Below are 14,377 nucleotides of genomic sequence, written 5' to 3' on the forward strand. Positions count from 1 at the left end.
AACAGGTTGATCCAGGCTGGGGCTCCTCTCTGTCTTGCAGTTGTGATAGAGAACCATCAAGAATGACCCCCTCTTCTCGAAATTTGGCTTTTATACCTAGGTAAAATGGTAAAAAATTACCATTTTACCCCTGATTAGTAATTAATTTTTATCTGTCAATTTAGGCTTGATCTCAATGATCCAACTATACAGATAGAAGGAGGGGATCAATACGAACAAATCCATAAAAAAATCATCTCAATCGGACTTCTGGATCAAAAGTTATGAATAAATAAATTTAAACCAATATTAGCCATTGGATTTAAATCATTTTTTTTAACCCCACACGCTGAGGTGTCGTCCTCTGATTGGCCGGAAACTTTTCAACTTCTCCAGGCGGGTGTGTCCTCGTTGCGCCACGTACCCCCCTGGCAAAAATAAAAAACAAAGAAAGTTTTCAAACATCGCGATTAGAATGCTTTTTGATATGCGCGTACATGTGTGTTTCTTCTTTACTCTCTCCATTCATAATTCGCCACGTCACCGCTCGTACACGCGCATTGTATGCGCCGTGCAGGCGGTGAACTTACCTCCCAGCGTTGGTCCTCATCAAGCGCTGTCGGATTCTCATCCGACGGCCACAATGAGGCCACGTCGGTCGGTCGAAAACTTCCCTGCACTTTTGTAAAAAGATCCTTCCTAAAAGCTGGAATTGTCGCACGACGCCACCCACAGGTAATCGTGTATATGGCCTTTGCGCACTCTCTCGCCTCTGGTTTTTTTCCTAAAATATTATAACAAATATTAAATCATTTGCAATAAAACCCTAGAAAAATTTAAATGACATCTTTACGCCTGCAACCACGACCGAGAGCTGTTTTTGAGGGCATCATTACAACGAAAATTTACGAACAGCCCTTCAAAGTTCGAAAATAATCTTAGTAGTCAATTTTTTCTTATGAATATATCTTTTTTCTTAATAAAAATGTATTTCTTCCTCAAATGAATCTTAGAAAAATCATATAACATCCTAAAAAATTCTAGAAAATTCACTGATTCATCCCCGTACTGATAATTCTCGAAATTAAATATTAAACTTGCCATTTTCATTCAAATTTATTAATTCAAGCTCAAATAAATCCCTTAAAATTCATAATAATTTACAGAAATTTAGGGAAAAATTAGGAATCATTTGAAAACATTAAATTTATGTAAATACATGATAACAACCCCATTTTAAGCTCTTTAAATGCATAAAATTGTGCCAATATCATGAAATAAAAACCAAATTTAGGGTGTTATCAGTAGACATAAAAAGAATTGAGGGAATACAATAAAGGGTTTTACGGAAATACAAAGAATTGAGGGAAAATTGTAGAAAAATGAGTTAACAAAAGGTAAATAGATGAATATACAAAACTATGAAGAATAAGAGGAAAAAAATAGTAGAGGTACTGAACATTAAAGTTAGTATGTACAGAAGATAAAGGACTATTATATAATTTAAAGAATAAACTAGAAAGGTGAGAAAAAGATTGGGGAGACAATAGACAGAAAGATGATTAATGATTGATTATTGCAAGAGGATATGGGGTTATGACTATTATCTGGATAAATGGAATATAATTTATAAATATTAACGATAGAAAATATTGTAGGAATACTTTGAGAGAAATAGTTATAAATGTAGAGAATGAGGTGATATACACATTTTATATGTTATAAACCAAAATAAATAATAGAAAGGTTTCCTGGTCAATCCATGTTGACCCAAGGAAAAAATGATTTATTAATATATGAGCTGAATTTCTCTATTTTCCCAACGTGGAAGTAAGTTTTCTCTCTCGAGAATGGAGTGGCTGGTTCAGTTTATGGAGAGTGGGCCATGACAGGCCAGTGGTCAAAGACTGTTGTTATATAAAATGTAACAGATCGTAGGGTTTTCCCTAAGTTATTTGACCAACTATGGTATAAAATTATTTTATACAACAAGTTATCTTGGTGATACAAAGGGAGATAATCAGTAGATGAAAATCCAAACTCAGCATTGGACGATTGGCCATTAAAAATCCAAACTCAGTAGATAATCAGACTCGACTCGGCCTAAAATCATATCCCTTTACACATTGATAATTTCATCATGCTACTCGCCTTGAAGACTTATCCTTACATCTGTATTGAGATTAAAACATTAAAGCATTATAAGAAGCAAGGACACATATTCAATTTTATTACTGATACTTTTGCATGTCATCGCCTGTTTGTCTTTATTCTGAATCCCAATTATATACCATAGTAAAGGGATCCCAGATGTCAAATAAGATCCCTTTACCCATGGATGATTTTATCATGCTATTCACCTTGAAAACCATTACTTAAATGTGGATTAAGATTAAAGCATCAGAACATTATAATGTGCAAGCTCACATATTCAACTTTTTTACTGATACTTTTCTTGTCATCACTTGCTTGTCGTTATTCTGAATCCCAAATAATATACCCTAGTAAATGAGTGGACTTAGTTTTCAGATCCTTTTATTCTACAAGAATAGCCACATGTTCGGAATAATTTCTTGATGTAGTCCAAAGGAGTAAATCAGCGATGTTGTTCAGTTGTTTGAACACGTGTGCATCTCTGATTGGCTGACCAGACTATAAATACGCGACCGATCTGAGTTCTTCAGTCGCGTTCGCTGTCAACCATGTTGCTCGCCTTCTCCCTGCTCTCTCCGAGCTCGATCGTTCTTCTCCACCCCAATTCTTCAATTCCATGGCGGGGGAAGCCTGGCGCTTGTAGAGTTTCGCGATCTTCGAAGATCAGAGCACAGCAACGAAGGGAAGAACGACCGGCGGCTCGAAAATCTACTTGGGAGGAGGTTTTGGCGACGGCAGCGAGCTTGTATCCGCTCTATGTTACCGTTGGTGGCGCCGTTGCTTGCTTCAAGCCTTCCGCCTTCTCCTGGTTCGTAGACAGAGGCCCTGGCTCGTACAGCTGTGCTCTGGGGTTTATAATGCTCTCCATGGGAATCACTCTCGATCTCGATGACTTCTTCCGATTGCTCTTCAATAGGCCTTTATCCGTGAGTTTATCTTGACGGAAAACGCCGATTTTTGGGGTCAAGCGATGTCGTGGAAGTTTTGTTCCACTATGATGTTTCAGTGATTGTTTGGTTTATCGTGGCAGATACTCTTTGGATGTGCTGCTCAGTACACCATCATGCCCGTTTTCGGAGCAATTATTGGCAAGATTATGGGACTCTCACCGGCTCTCTCAGTCGGCTTGATTCTTCTAGCATGTTGTCCTGGTGGAACAGCATCTAATGTGGTAAGAATTTCCTATAATTTTTCAGGGAGCTGTGTGGAAGTACATATATTCATAGATTATCATGGACGGGTAAAAAAATAGAGAGAGAAATGACAATCACTGTCTCCCATCTCCCTCGGGATTTTGGAATTCCGCTTCATATATATAGCATTATCCACGGAGAATCTCGATTTTTTCACTTGCGTCAAATGGCATTGCAGGTCACCCTAATAGGCATAACATTATCCATGGAGAATCTAGATTTTCTCATTTATTTCCTTCAAGTAGCATTGCAGGTCACCCTAATTGCCCAAGGAGACGTGCCACTTTCCATTGTGATGACGACTTGCACCACGCTTTCGGCAGTGTTCCTCACTCCAACCCTGACCAAGGTCCTGGCTGGGGCATATGTCCCTGTTGACGCTGTTAAGCTCTCCCTCAGCACCTTGCAGGTGAATCAAGATTCTTAGACTGATATTTTACTCGATTGAAATTCGGTCCACGTTCTAGGTTCTCTTATTACAAGCCTGGTTCCGCCAAGAATCTATTTTTTTATCTTGGAGGAAGAAGGAAAGGGAGGACTGAGTCCATTTGAATTTATTTCTAATCTTAAGGAAAAAGGAAAGGTCGGAAGAATCGAGTCTATTTGAATCTATTTGTATCTTTGAGGAAGACGGGTAGGGTGGAAGAATTAAGGCTATTTCAATCTGTCGCTAGATCGAAGAAGAAGGAAAAAGAAGATGTTTTAAGTGTATTTGAATCTACTATAAGCTTGGAGAAAGAAGGAAAAAGAAGTCTCAAGTCTATTTGAATCTAATACTAGCTTGGAGAAACAATTTTTGAGGCTATATGACTCTATTACTAGATTGGTAAGAGAAGGAAAAATAATTTTTGAGTCTATTTAATATATTACTAAATTGGTTAGAGAAGGAAAACGAAGAAGTTTTGAGTATATTTGAATCTATCCCAAGCTTGGAGAAAGAAGAGAAAAGAAGTCTAGTCTATTTGAACCTATCACTAGCTTGGATAAAGAAGGGAAAAAGGAGTTTTGATTTTTGAATCTAGCACTATCTCGGAGGAAGGAAATGAAAAAGTACCGAGTCTCGTTGAATCTATTACTATTTACGAGAAAGAAGTTTTGAGTCTAGTTGAATCTAGCACAATCTCGGAGAAAGAAGGAAATGAAGAAGTATCGAGTCTAGTTGAATCTATTAATAAGTTGGCGAAAGAAGGAAAAGGAAGTGTTGAGTCTATTCGAACCCAGTGCTATCCCGGTGGGAGAAGGAAAATCTTAAGTCTATTTGAAATCGAATGAAATCTAATCAAATCTATCAGTATCTCGGAGTAGGGGCTGAACGACATCGATGTTTGACTTTGATGTTGACTTTGACATTGGTTGACGGTTTACCTATGATGTCATGAACGTCGATGGGTTTCAATGTTGTCATCATCATCCATACTTGAAGATAATTTCCATCAGTGTCATTATCATCGTCAACTAGGCCCACCGACTATGTTAAAAGTTATAGCTGATCGCAAGGGTGATACTTTTCATCTTTAAGCAGGATATTGTTCTTCAACATAGGCATTGATGAGGTTGAAGATTTTTTAAACTAGAATTTTCCTTGAGTTGACTCCTGACAGATAACATCAACTGTCTGTGATACCCTTCATTATTGATGTCTACTTTCTATGGTAACCTTGTCAATGTCATTGTCATCATCATCTTCAACTACCCTAAAATACATCAACGCCAATGAGGGTCGATGACACTGATGAGTACCAAACCTTAGCTCTGTACAATAACGAAATGAAGCATTGATTTTATCGGAAGCTATGGTGTACGAAGGAAAAGTATGAAGGCCTGAGTCGATGTACTCCCTGGCATCATTTCTCTGTTCTTCGATCCAAACAAGATTTTTATGTTGTGCGATTTTATAAAGATTATTTCTGGGTTTTCCTCAGGTAGTGGTTGCTCCGCTCCTGCTGGGTTCCTACATGCAGAAGGCCATTCCAGGGTTTGTGAGAGCAGTCACTCCATTTGCTCCTCTTTCTGCCGTCCTAGCTTCCTCATTACTGGCAAGCAGGTAGCAAAACACCCCGAGATCTGATTCTTTGCCATCAATTCAATAAGTCAGTGATTTGGATCGGATCAGATCTGTCCAGATCCAAAATTTTGATTGATTGGAGAGCCAGGATTCTGATCTGGTTGGTCTGATCCGATTGATGAAAAAATCCTGACTATGTACCGCCCATTCATTGATCAGATCTGATCGAGAATGCCGATCCATGGTTGTCATCTGATCGACCCAGTAAGTGGAATGGGTGATTAATCTCTCTCCATCTATCTATCTGTTTTTCTTTCATGCTATCTATCTATATTTCTTTCTTTCTATATATCTATCTATCTATGCACCGATCTACCTATACTATCTAGCTAGCTAGCTACGTCGTGTTTTCAATGGAGGGAGATTGCGGAGGCGCAGAACTGCTCCTGCTAGATCTAACCAGAATACCAGATCGTGACCTGATCAGAATATTCTAATCATTGCATTGTGACATTATCGCTGGTTGATAAAATGGAGATTTCTGATTGATCCACAATAGAAATGCGCATATCTCTGAATTCGTTCATGTCTTCTGCCTTCAACAGCGTTTTCTCCGAGAACATTGTTCGTCTACGGCAATCGACGGCCACTCCAACCCTTGGGCTTAAAAACTTTCTGAGTGGAGATTTAGGAGCCGTCGTCATTTCTGTGATCTTGCTGCACCTCGCTGGGTATTTTGTGGGGTAAGTAAAATTTCCCATCTCTTCACGTTCATGAGTTGATTAAACATCATTCAAGTCGAGGTAGCTACACATCAAAAGTTTCCCATTCCGCATGACAGGTATGCTTCATCAGCGGTTTGTGGGTTCAGAGAGAGGCAGCGCCGTGCAATTTCAATTGAGGTATTGAACCCATGTCATTTTGCTGAGATATTGGTAGAAATCATGCATAACGTGAGGCTGTGTGTAGGCAGAGATCATCCCCCGACATTATGTATGTGGTTAAACTGGTAGAAATCGTACATAACATGTTGCTGTGTAGATAGAGATCATCCATTGTTATTATGTATGTAGTTAGATAGAAAGAAATCGTACATAACGTGCTGCTGTATGTGGATAGAAATCATCTCATGTCATTTGTAGGTAGAAAAATAGTTTTTAACATGCGTCTTGTAGGGAGAAATCATCCCATGTCACTTTTGATGTTAGATATATAGATAGAAATCATACATTACATAACATGCGGCTGCGTGTGGATAGAAATTATCCCATTTTATTATGTGGATAGAAATCGCACATAACATGCGACTTGTAGTGAGAAATCATCTTAGGTCATTATATATGCGGATATATAGATAGAAATCATACATAAGATGCGGCTGGGTGTAGATAGAAATCATATCATGTAATTATGTATGCGGATATATAGATAGAATCACACATATCAAGCGGGCCTGTGCGTAGATTGAAATCGTCACATGTCATCATATGGATAGAAATCGTAGATAACATGCGGCTGTGTGTAGATAGAAATCATCTCGTTTCATATGTCGATAGAGATAGAAATCATCCCATGTAATTATGTACGAGGATATATAGGTAGAAATCATACATAACAAGCGGGTCAGTGTGTAGACTGAAATCATTTCGTGTCATTTTGTTGGTGGAAATCGTACATAATGACATGCGTCCTGCAGTGAGCAAAATCATCCCATGTCGCTATTTATGTGAGATAAAAGAGATAGAAATCATCCACCGTCATCATGCATGTATACAGAAAAAACGATACATGACGGGGGGGCATATATACCGGTCGATTAACATGGGTAAAAACACAATTTCGTCAGGTGGGGATGCAGAACTCATCCCTGGGCGTGGTTCTGGCGAGCTCCCACTTCACATCTCCCATGGTCAGCCTGCCATGCGCCATCTCAGCCGTGATCATGAACATCATGGGCAGCTCTCTGGGCTTCATCTGGAGACACGTCGACCCATCCGACTCCGACTAACTTTTCCGCACAACTCCCAATCTCAATCAATCAATCAATCAATCTTCTTCTTCTAATTTGAGTTTTCTTCACAGAAGAGCGCCGCAAAGCCGGCACGTAGCGCCGGAGAGATGGCGGCGCTGCCGCAGAGCACGTCCAGGGAGCGGACCACGCCCTGGCGCACCACGGCCCGGAGCGCGTTCGCGACGGCGTGGCGGATCCCCAGCCGTCGATCCTCATCGTAGTGGCGGACGAGGAGGATCAGAAACTCCATCAGGGACTGGGTCAGCCCGGGGTAGTCGTCCAGGGAGCGGACCATCAGCAGCACGGCCGGCTCCACGTCCATGATACCGTCAACGGCGTCGTCGAAGAAGAGCCAGTCGTAGAAGAGCGCCAGCTTCGCGTTGGCGGCGAGGTGCTGGCGCCGGCAGCCCATCAGCAGCCATCCGATGAGCATCCAACGGGGGAGAACCTCCGACCGTAGCACCTCGTTGGGGGGATGATGGCAGCAGCAGACGAACCGGACCAGCTCCGCCGTCTCGTGGCCGGGGAGGTGCTTCCGGGCGAACCAGCCCAGGTAGCGGGCCCGGGACGGGGCGTTGACCCGGGTCAGCAGGAACCTCAGCTTCTTCTCCGCGTCGGGGCTGACCGCGGTCAGGAGGAGCTGGGGGGGGGTCTTGCGGCGGTAGAGCTCGGGTAAGGTTTCCTCGCGGCGGAGGAGGTCTCGCCAGACGGCGGCGATCTCGGGGGCGGCGGCGAGGTCCTGCAGATGCCGGACCAGGTCGCGGCCCGCGGCGGCGGCGCAGAGAGGGAAGTGGCGCCGGAGGAGGCCCGCGCAGAAGCGGAGCTCCGCCGCGCCGCGGCGGCGGAGGAAGCGGAGGAGGGCCGCGCCGAGGAGGCGCGGCTGGCTCAGGAGGTAGTCGTGGTTCCGGGTCAGCAAGCGGAGGAGCTGGTCCGGTAGCCACCGGTCGCCCGGCTCGAGCCACCGGAGGAGAGAGATTAGAAGGAGGTCGGCGCCGGCGGCGCCGACGCCGGCGAGCTCGCCGGCGGCGGCGAGCAGCCGGGATTTCGCCCCCGGGAGAAGCCGCGGGTACGCGTCTAGCGTAAGGCGGAGGAGAGTCGAGGAGAAGAGCGCGTACCCGTCGGTGACCGTCGCGTGGAGGTGGGTCAGGTGCGCGGACCGGGCCGGCGCCGGCGGCTCGGTCAGGACTCCGTAGACCAGCGCCTGGGTCAGCCCCCGGTGGTCCGCGGCGGAGGTCGGGATCCAGAGAAACGGCGGCTGCAGCCGCCGGCGGAGGACCGTAAACGCTTCTCTCAAGCACCGGTCCTGCTCGTCCTCCGCCTCGTGCTCCCCCCTCTTCACTAGCAAGCCCGCCATCGAACGCACAACGATAGAAACAGAGACTAGGGATGGGTAGAGACTCGCTTCCTCGTTATAGAAATCACCGTTTTTTTTGGGGGGGGAGGCATTTACTTGATAGCGACGGCGGCGAGGCAATCGCTGAGGCAGAACTCGCCGCTGGCGCGCGCTTCCTTCACCTGGCGATCGTACTCGTCTTCTTCTTCGTCGTCGTCGTCGTCGTCTTCTAGCCGGAGGTGTCGGGTTTCTTCGTCGTCGTCGTCGTCGTCGTCCGGGGCGGACCAGCCTAGGCCGGAGATGGTCCGGGAGGAGGGGAGCACGGTCCGAGCCTCGGACACGATCTTCATGATCTGGTCCGTGGTCTGGTGCGAGAAGGCCGAGCTCCTCTGGTAGTAGGCCGCCTGCGCCGACTCGGTCAGCTCCCTCGGCAGGTTCTTCAAGAACCAGGGGTGCCCCCTGATCTCCCTCATCGTAATCCTCTGAAATCCGGCAATTATTAACTTTCTTAATCCGATTTTTAGAGCTAAGACGGAAGGTTTAGCGAAGAGTAATTTCGTTACTCTGGCGGGGTTGGCGACGAAGAGGCGCCGCAGCAGGTCGCGGCAGTCGTTGGATATGTGGACGAACTCCGGGATCCGGTATTGGACGGCCATGATCCGCTGGAGAGCGAGCTTCCTCGTTCGTTAACAGGATTAAAGACAGAGAAGGAGAGGAAGACGAGGGGTGCGGCGTACGTGGATCGTCTTTCGGAAGTTTTTCGGGTCGTTCGGATCCTCAAACGGGTACGCGCCGACGAGCATGACGTAGAGCGTCACCGCGCAGGACCAGACGTCCGCCAGCTGACCGAAGCCAAAAATCAGAAATTTCAATCTGTTCGTCCTAGTTTTTTTATGGATTTCAAAGAAACGGTTGAATAGAATAAACCAGGAATTTTTAAAGAGATTATTTTTTAGAGGAATTTCGTCTGACCTTGCCGTCGTACTCCCGGCGAGAAAGAATCTCCGGCGCGATGTAAGCGGGGGTGCCGACGGTGGACTTGGGCCGCGAGTGAAGAACCGAGGACTGCTCCCTCGAAAAGCAACGGCTCAGATCGATTTTAGAAGCAGACATCGAGGAATTTGGACGGCGATCTGACCTTGGAATAGCCGAAATCGCATATCTTCAGACGGGGCGCTGGGCTCCCGTCTAGCAGTGTGTTTTCCAATTTCAAGTCCCGGTGGCATATTTGCTTTAAAAAAGTAAAAAAAAAGGTTATTTACATCAAACCCCCTTGAATTTTAAATATCGGTATTACCATGTGATGACAATAGCTGACTCCGCAGATGAGCTGCTGGAAGAAGTATCTGGCCTGAAAAGACGCCCTTCCGCAGATTAAAATAAGACGGAGGGCTTCCCTAAACTTTTCCCCCAGAAGAAAAAATAAAACAAAATAGAAAAAAATATATATATTGTACCTCGTCCTCGCTGAACCGGCCGGCGCTGCAAATTCGATCGAAGAGCTCGCCGCCGGCGGCGTACTCCATCACGATCGCCAGATGCGTCGGCGTCAGCACAACCTGAGAGAATCGAAATATCTTCAATTCCAATCGAAATTTCTCGATCCGATCGCGGAAACGAACGAGATCGGGGATGGATCACCTCGCGGAATCGGATGATGTTGGGATGACGCAGAGACCGGTGATTGATGATCTCTCTCGCCACGTTCTCGTCGATCTCCGGCGGAAAAATTCATCGAGAATAGATCTCAAGACCGGCGGAAGAACAGGAAAACCCGAGGAGATTTCAAAAATTCAAACCTACCTTGCGGCCGCGCTCGATGTACTTCATGGCGACGAGCTCCTTGGTGTTCTTGACGCGCATCAGCCTGGCAACCCCGAAATTCCCCGAGCCGATGTCTCTCACCGTCTCGTACTTCTCCATAGCTCGCGCAATTCCTTCAATTCCTTCGGATCAGGCCTCCAATTCCTTCGGATCAGGCCTCCAATTCCTTCAGATCAGGCCTCCGAGGCTCGAAGCCTCCTGCCTCGGAGAAGCTGTGGATACGAACACAACCCCGCCCCTTTTTCTATATATAGCCTCCTCTGCAACCAGACCGAGATCTCTGGACATAGAGAGAGAAAGAGAGTGCTAGAGAGAGAAAGAGAGTGCTAGAGAGAGAAAGAGAGTGCTAGAGAGAGAAAGAGGGTGCTGGAGAGAGAAAGAGAGCGCTAGAGAGAGAAAGAGAGTGCTAGAGAGAGAAAGAAAGAGCTAGAGAGAGGAGATAGAGAGAGAAAGAGAGTGCTTGCCTGATCTTTAAGAGCGGCGTTCTTCGCCGGTTTTCGATCGGACGGTTGCTTTCCGGGGAATCTGTGCTCCACATGGTAGACCCCCCCCCACCCCAACCTTTTCTCTCTTTCCCGTCGCTGTCTTCACGAAATCAGTGCACTCCAAGTGTTCGACGAAACAGACCTCCGTACAGCCTTCTTGGAATCAGCAACAACCATTGTTGGCCGCCTAGTGCATCAGATTTCTTTGATCATAATCGTAATTTGTACATCTCGAGGTGAAGAATAAATAACTTAATATCGGGTGCTAACTAATCGATGTGACATAAAGGTTAGTGCACTTAGAACAACCAGCATTCACCAAATTTTTGATATTTTTAAACAAGATCTTTATAATAAATATTCTGCTAGAGTAGACTAGTCATCCGTCCGCCGTCGAAGCCGTCTGTGTCGTCTGTTGACATCACACAGGGAATTGTCCGTCATAGGCCGACGACCTCGAAGGTGAATGACAGACGAAGACGGACACTAGGTGGGCTGGACGGAACGGAGGAGGGTTGTAAACCTAGGGTAAATCACCGGAACCTGATGACGGGACGGGACAGAATGTATGAAGGCTTCCATCCCATTTTGTCTCAAGATTAGGATGGATGACTGATGACGGAAGGACAATATGGATAAGAACTCATCATCCGTCAGGTAGGCTGGACAGAACGGAGGATGGTTGTAAAGCTGGGGTAAATCACGGGCGCCCAATTATGGGACAGGACAAAATGTAAGGAGGCTTCCGTTACATTTTATGTTCCAAGGTCAGGACGGATGGCTGATGACGGAAAGGAGGACTAGGATAGCAGCTCTTCCTCCGTCAGGTAGGCTGGACTGGAGGAGGATGGTTGTATACCTGGGGTAAATCACAGGCACCCGTTGATGGGACGGGACGGGACGGAAGGTACGAAGTCATCCATTCCATTTTCTGTTCCATGGTCACGACGGATGACTGATGATGGAAAGGATGATGATGGAATAGTTCTGTTAACCTCTAGGGAAAATCACAGTCAACCGATGACGGGACGAGACGGGACTGAACGAAAGTATCGTCATCCGTTCATTGACCTAGGTTTCTTGGGCTAGAAGCTTCTTCTCGATGTGACTCAGCGTTGAACGTTGCATGGATCTCGTGGAATCTGAATCACCTTTCCAGATGAAAAAGACGAGAGAAACAGAGTTCCTGGATAAGAATTTCGAAAAAAAAACTGATGGAGTTATCCGATTTTTGTACGATCTTGCGCAAAACAGCTGAGATTTGAACTGATGAGGAATCTTTTCCCTGCGGAGTGGAGGAGATTGGTACGATTCGAGTACGATCTAGAGGAGAATAGTTCGGATTTGAACAGACGAGCTATGAATGGTAGGATAATTGGAGTGCACGGAAGTTGCCACAGTGGGAGATCCCGAGAAATCTGAAAACGCGGAGGACAGCGAAGAACGGATGTCTGTAGCGGACAGGGGAAGCGCCTTTTGCGTTGCTCGGAGTAGGTGGATGAAATCGTTGTTCGCATGAATCTCGCCTAATTAATCTCTTTTGCGAACGGATTGCGAACAGATGGAGATATTGATTGAAAGGCGTTTGGATTACCTGTCAGCCGGAGAACAATCGCACCGAAAGATGTGAAAATCCGAGAGATTGAACACCGCGAAACGTGGAGACGAACGATTGATCGGACTCAGCCAATTGGAATGGATCTTTGCCGGATCTTCAACCACGTCAGAGATCAGGATCGACGCCAGGCATCCAGCTATTCTCCACTGAAAGGAATCTGACGATGGAATTTGAATTTGTCGAGAGAGGACGAGGCCCTCTTCGATCACTCCGTCGATCTGATCGATTTCTTCTGCCGTTTTATCTCTGCTACAGTGAATTATATGGATTGCTATCTTCGATACTCCATGTGACAGTACTAAAATTACTGTCCATTAAACTGGAATTGATCATCTCCCAGATCTGAGGTGGGGTTTAAGGTAGGTGTTTTCTACAGCTCAACTATTTTTCAGCAAACTAGTGCAGTAATATGTAGTAATGTCTATGCAATATTATTATATATAAAAAACAGAGTTAAAAAAACATGATCCTCAATTTTTTAAACTGACTAAGAGTTATATAGGTCACTGAATAATGATGACTTTTGACTAAGTCAATGTTGACTTAGTCCAACAGTCTGTTGGGTGAATCAACAGAGAAGAAAATTTATATGTTTGTTTGATTTCTCGCAAATATCATTCTAGTTTGGCATTAGAATCTACTATTTTATGCTTGTATTATTTTTATATTTTTTAATGGAAATCACAAAAATTGATGGGTTTTTATTTAATTCAAAGTTGGTTTCGGGGACAAAATTAGGTCAAACTCAAGGTAGTTTTTTGGTCCATGTCCCTCTAGCTTTCTCCTTTGATGGCCTTTTTAAGCACAATTTCTGGCCATTCCCTAAACTGTGACCAAAGTTTCTTAAAAAATATAAGCAGCCCAGTCATTATGCACCAAGACTAGATTGGAATTTCAACGGGTCACTATCGTGAGGTTATCAAATGACCGCTCTTTTGCACGACGTTCATTGAGGTGTTGCGTCCTCTCTAGTTCTTCCACTAGGTCCTGGAAGTAAGGGTGAGTCATTTGGATCTCCAAGGGTAAATTATTTGTGATTTGACTTGAGATTTGTTCAAAATCCCCCATTGACTCTTGAGGAATTTGTCTATCGGAATGTAAGAGTTGAGGAATTAAATAAACACGGATGTAGGCAAGCTTTTTGAGACTAGAAGTGGTAAAGGTTTATAGAGCAATATATTTTTTATGGTGATTTATTAGTGCATCAGTTCTAATTAGCGTGACTGCTTAGAATTTGATGGTTGGAAATACTATATGCCATTGAAGGTGCATAGCGCAGGTGCGGGTATGTGAGTACATGGTAATGAGTGACAAAAAGGTTCCATGAAAAAGTTGATGAACTCCTTCCTACCTTTTGGATCATGTAATGTAGCTTGACACCTCGTTTGTTGACAACATGACCTATCGATAACAATTAATGAATATATTATTGGACATAATTAGTTAATGGGGTCAACTGATAAATATTTATTAGGTTAGACGAGTCAATAAATTGGCCTAATACATGGGTCCAATGTTGCAATTAAAGTATACAATTTTATGAAAAAACATTGTTTGGTGTAAAATGATCCACAATTCTCGTTGATTAAACAGTCATGCAATTTTATTCGTAGGCACCTCCTTCTCCCTTCTAGAGAACCACGTCATTATATTTCAAGTGAAATTGTGAGAAGATCATCTCAGATCTATTGGGCACCTATCCAAGTGGAATTGTGAGACGAGGCATTGTGATGTGTTTGATTAGCACGTGTATATATCTAGAGGCGTGACATGTG

General features: G+C 44.6%; 3 protein-coding genes across 4 annotated transcripts; 1 reads left to right on the plus strand and 2 right to left on the minus strand.

The window, feature by feature from the left end:
- Window positions 1-2,648: 2,648 nt before the first annotated feature.
- LOC144705911 (putative sodium/metabolite cotransporter BASS2, chloroplastic) lies at window positions 2,649-7,395 on the plus strand. 2 transcript variants are annotated; one of them, XM_078578778.1, is made up of 7 exons: window positions 2,649-3,059; window positions 3,164-3,304; window positions 3,580-3,735; window positions 5,249-5,370; window positions 5,937-6,074; window positions 6,153-6,233; window positions 7,178-7,395. In XM_078578778.1, exons 1-7 carry the CDS (start codon window positions 2,682-2,684, stop codon window positions 7,269-7,271), a joined length of 1,110 nt encoding a protein of 369 aa, XP_078434904.1. In that variant the 5' UTR covers window positions 2,649-2,681; the 3' UTR covers window positions 7,272-7,395. The 2 variants fall into 2 exon arrangements, with proteins under 2 accessions (XP_078434904.1, XP_078434903.1); XM_078578777.1 differs by having other exon boundaries at window positions 2,650-3,059; window positions 6,173-6,233.
- EMB2739 (embryo defective 2739) lies at window positions 7,053-8,696 on the minus strand. Its single transcript, XM_078578776.1, has one exon. It carries the CDS (start codon window positions 8,694-8,696, stop codon window positions 7,392-7,394), a length of 1,305 nt encoding a protein of 434 aa, XP_078434902.1. The 3' UTR covers window positions 7,053-7,391.
- Window positions 8,697-8,729: 33 nt separating this feature from the next.
- On the minus strand, window positions 8,730-12,807 carry LOC144705912 (serine/threonine-protein kinase SAPK7-like). The gene is made up of 10 exons (XM_078578779.1): window positions 12,579-12,807; window positions 10,479-11,171; window positions 10,317-10,391; window positions 10,133-10,234; window positions 9,973-10,026; window positions 9,814-9,906; window positions 9,648-9,740; window positions 9,413-9,517; window positions 9,239-9,337; window positions 8,730-9,157 (listed from the first exon to the last, which is right to left on the minus strand). Exons 2-10 carry the CDS (start codon window positions 10,596-10,598, stop codon window positions 8,789-8,791), a joined length of 1,110 nt encoding a protein of 369 aa, XP_078434905.1. The 5' UTR covers window positions 10,599-11,171; window positions 12,579-12,807; the 3' UTR covers window positions 8,730-8,788.
- Between the last annotated feature and the right edge of the window lie 1,570 nt (window positions 12,808-14,377).

The sequence above is a fragment of the Wolffia australiana genome, chromosome 7 (assembly GCF_029677425.1).
Source record: "Wolffia australiana isolate 7733 chromosome 7, ASM2967742v1".
Classification (NCBI taxonomy): domain Eukaryota; kingdom Viridiplantae; phylum Streptophyta; class Magnoliopsida; order Alismatales; family Araceae; genus Wolffia; species Wolffia australiana.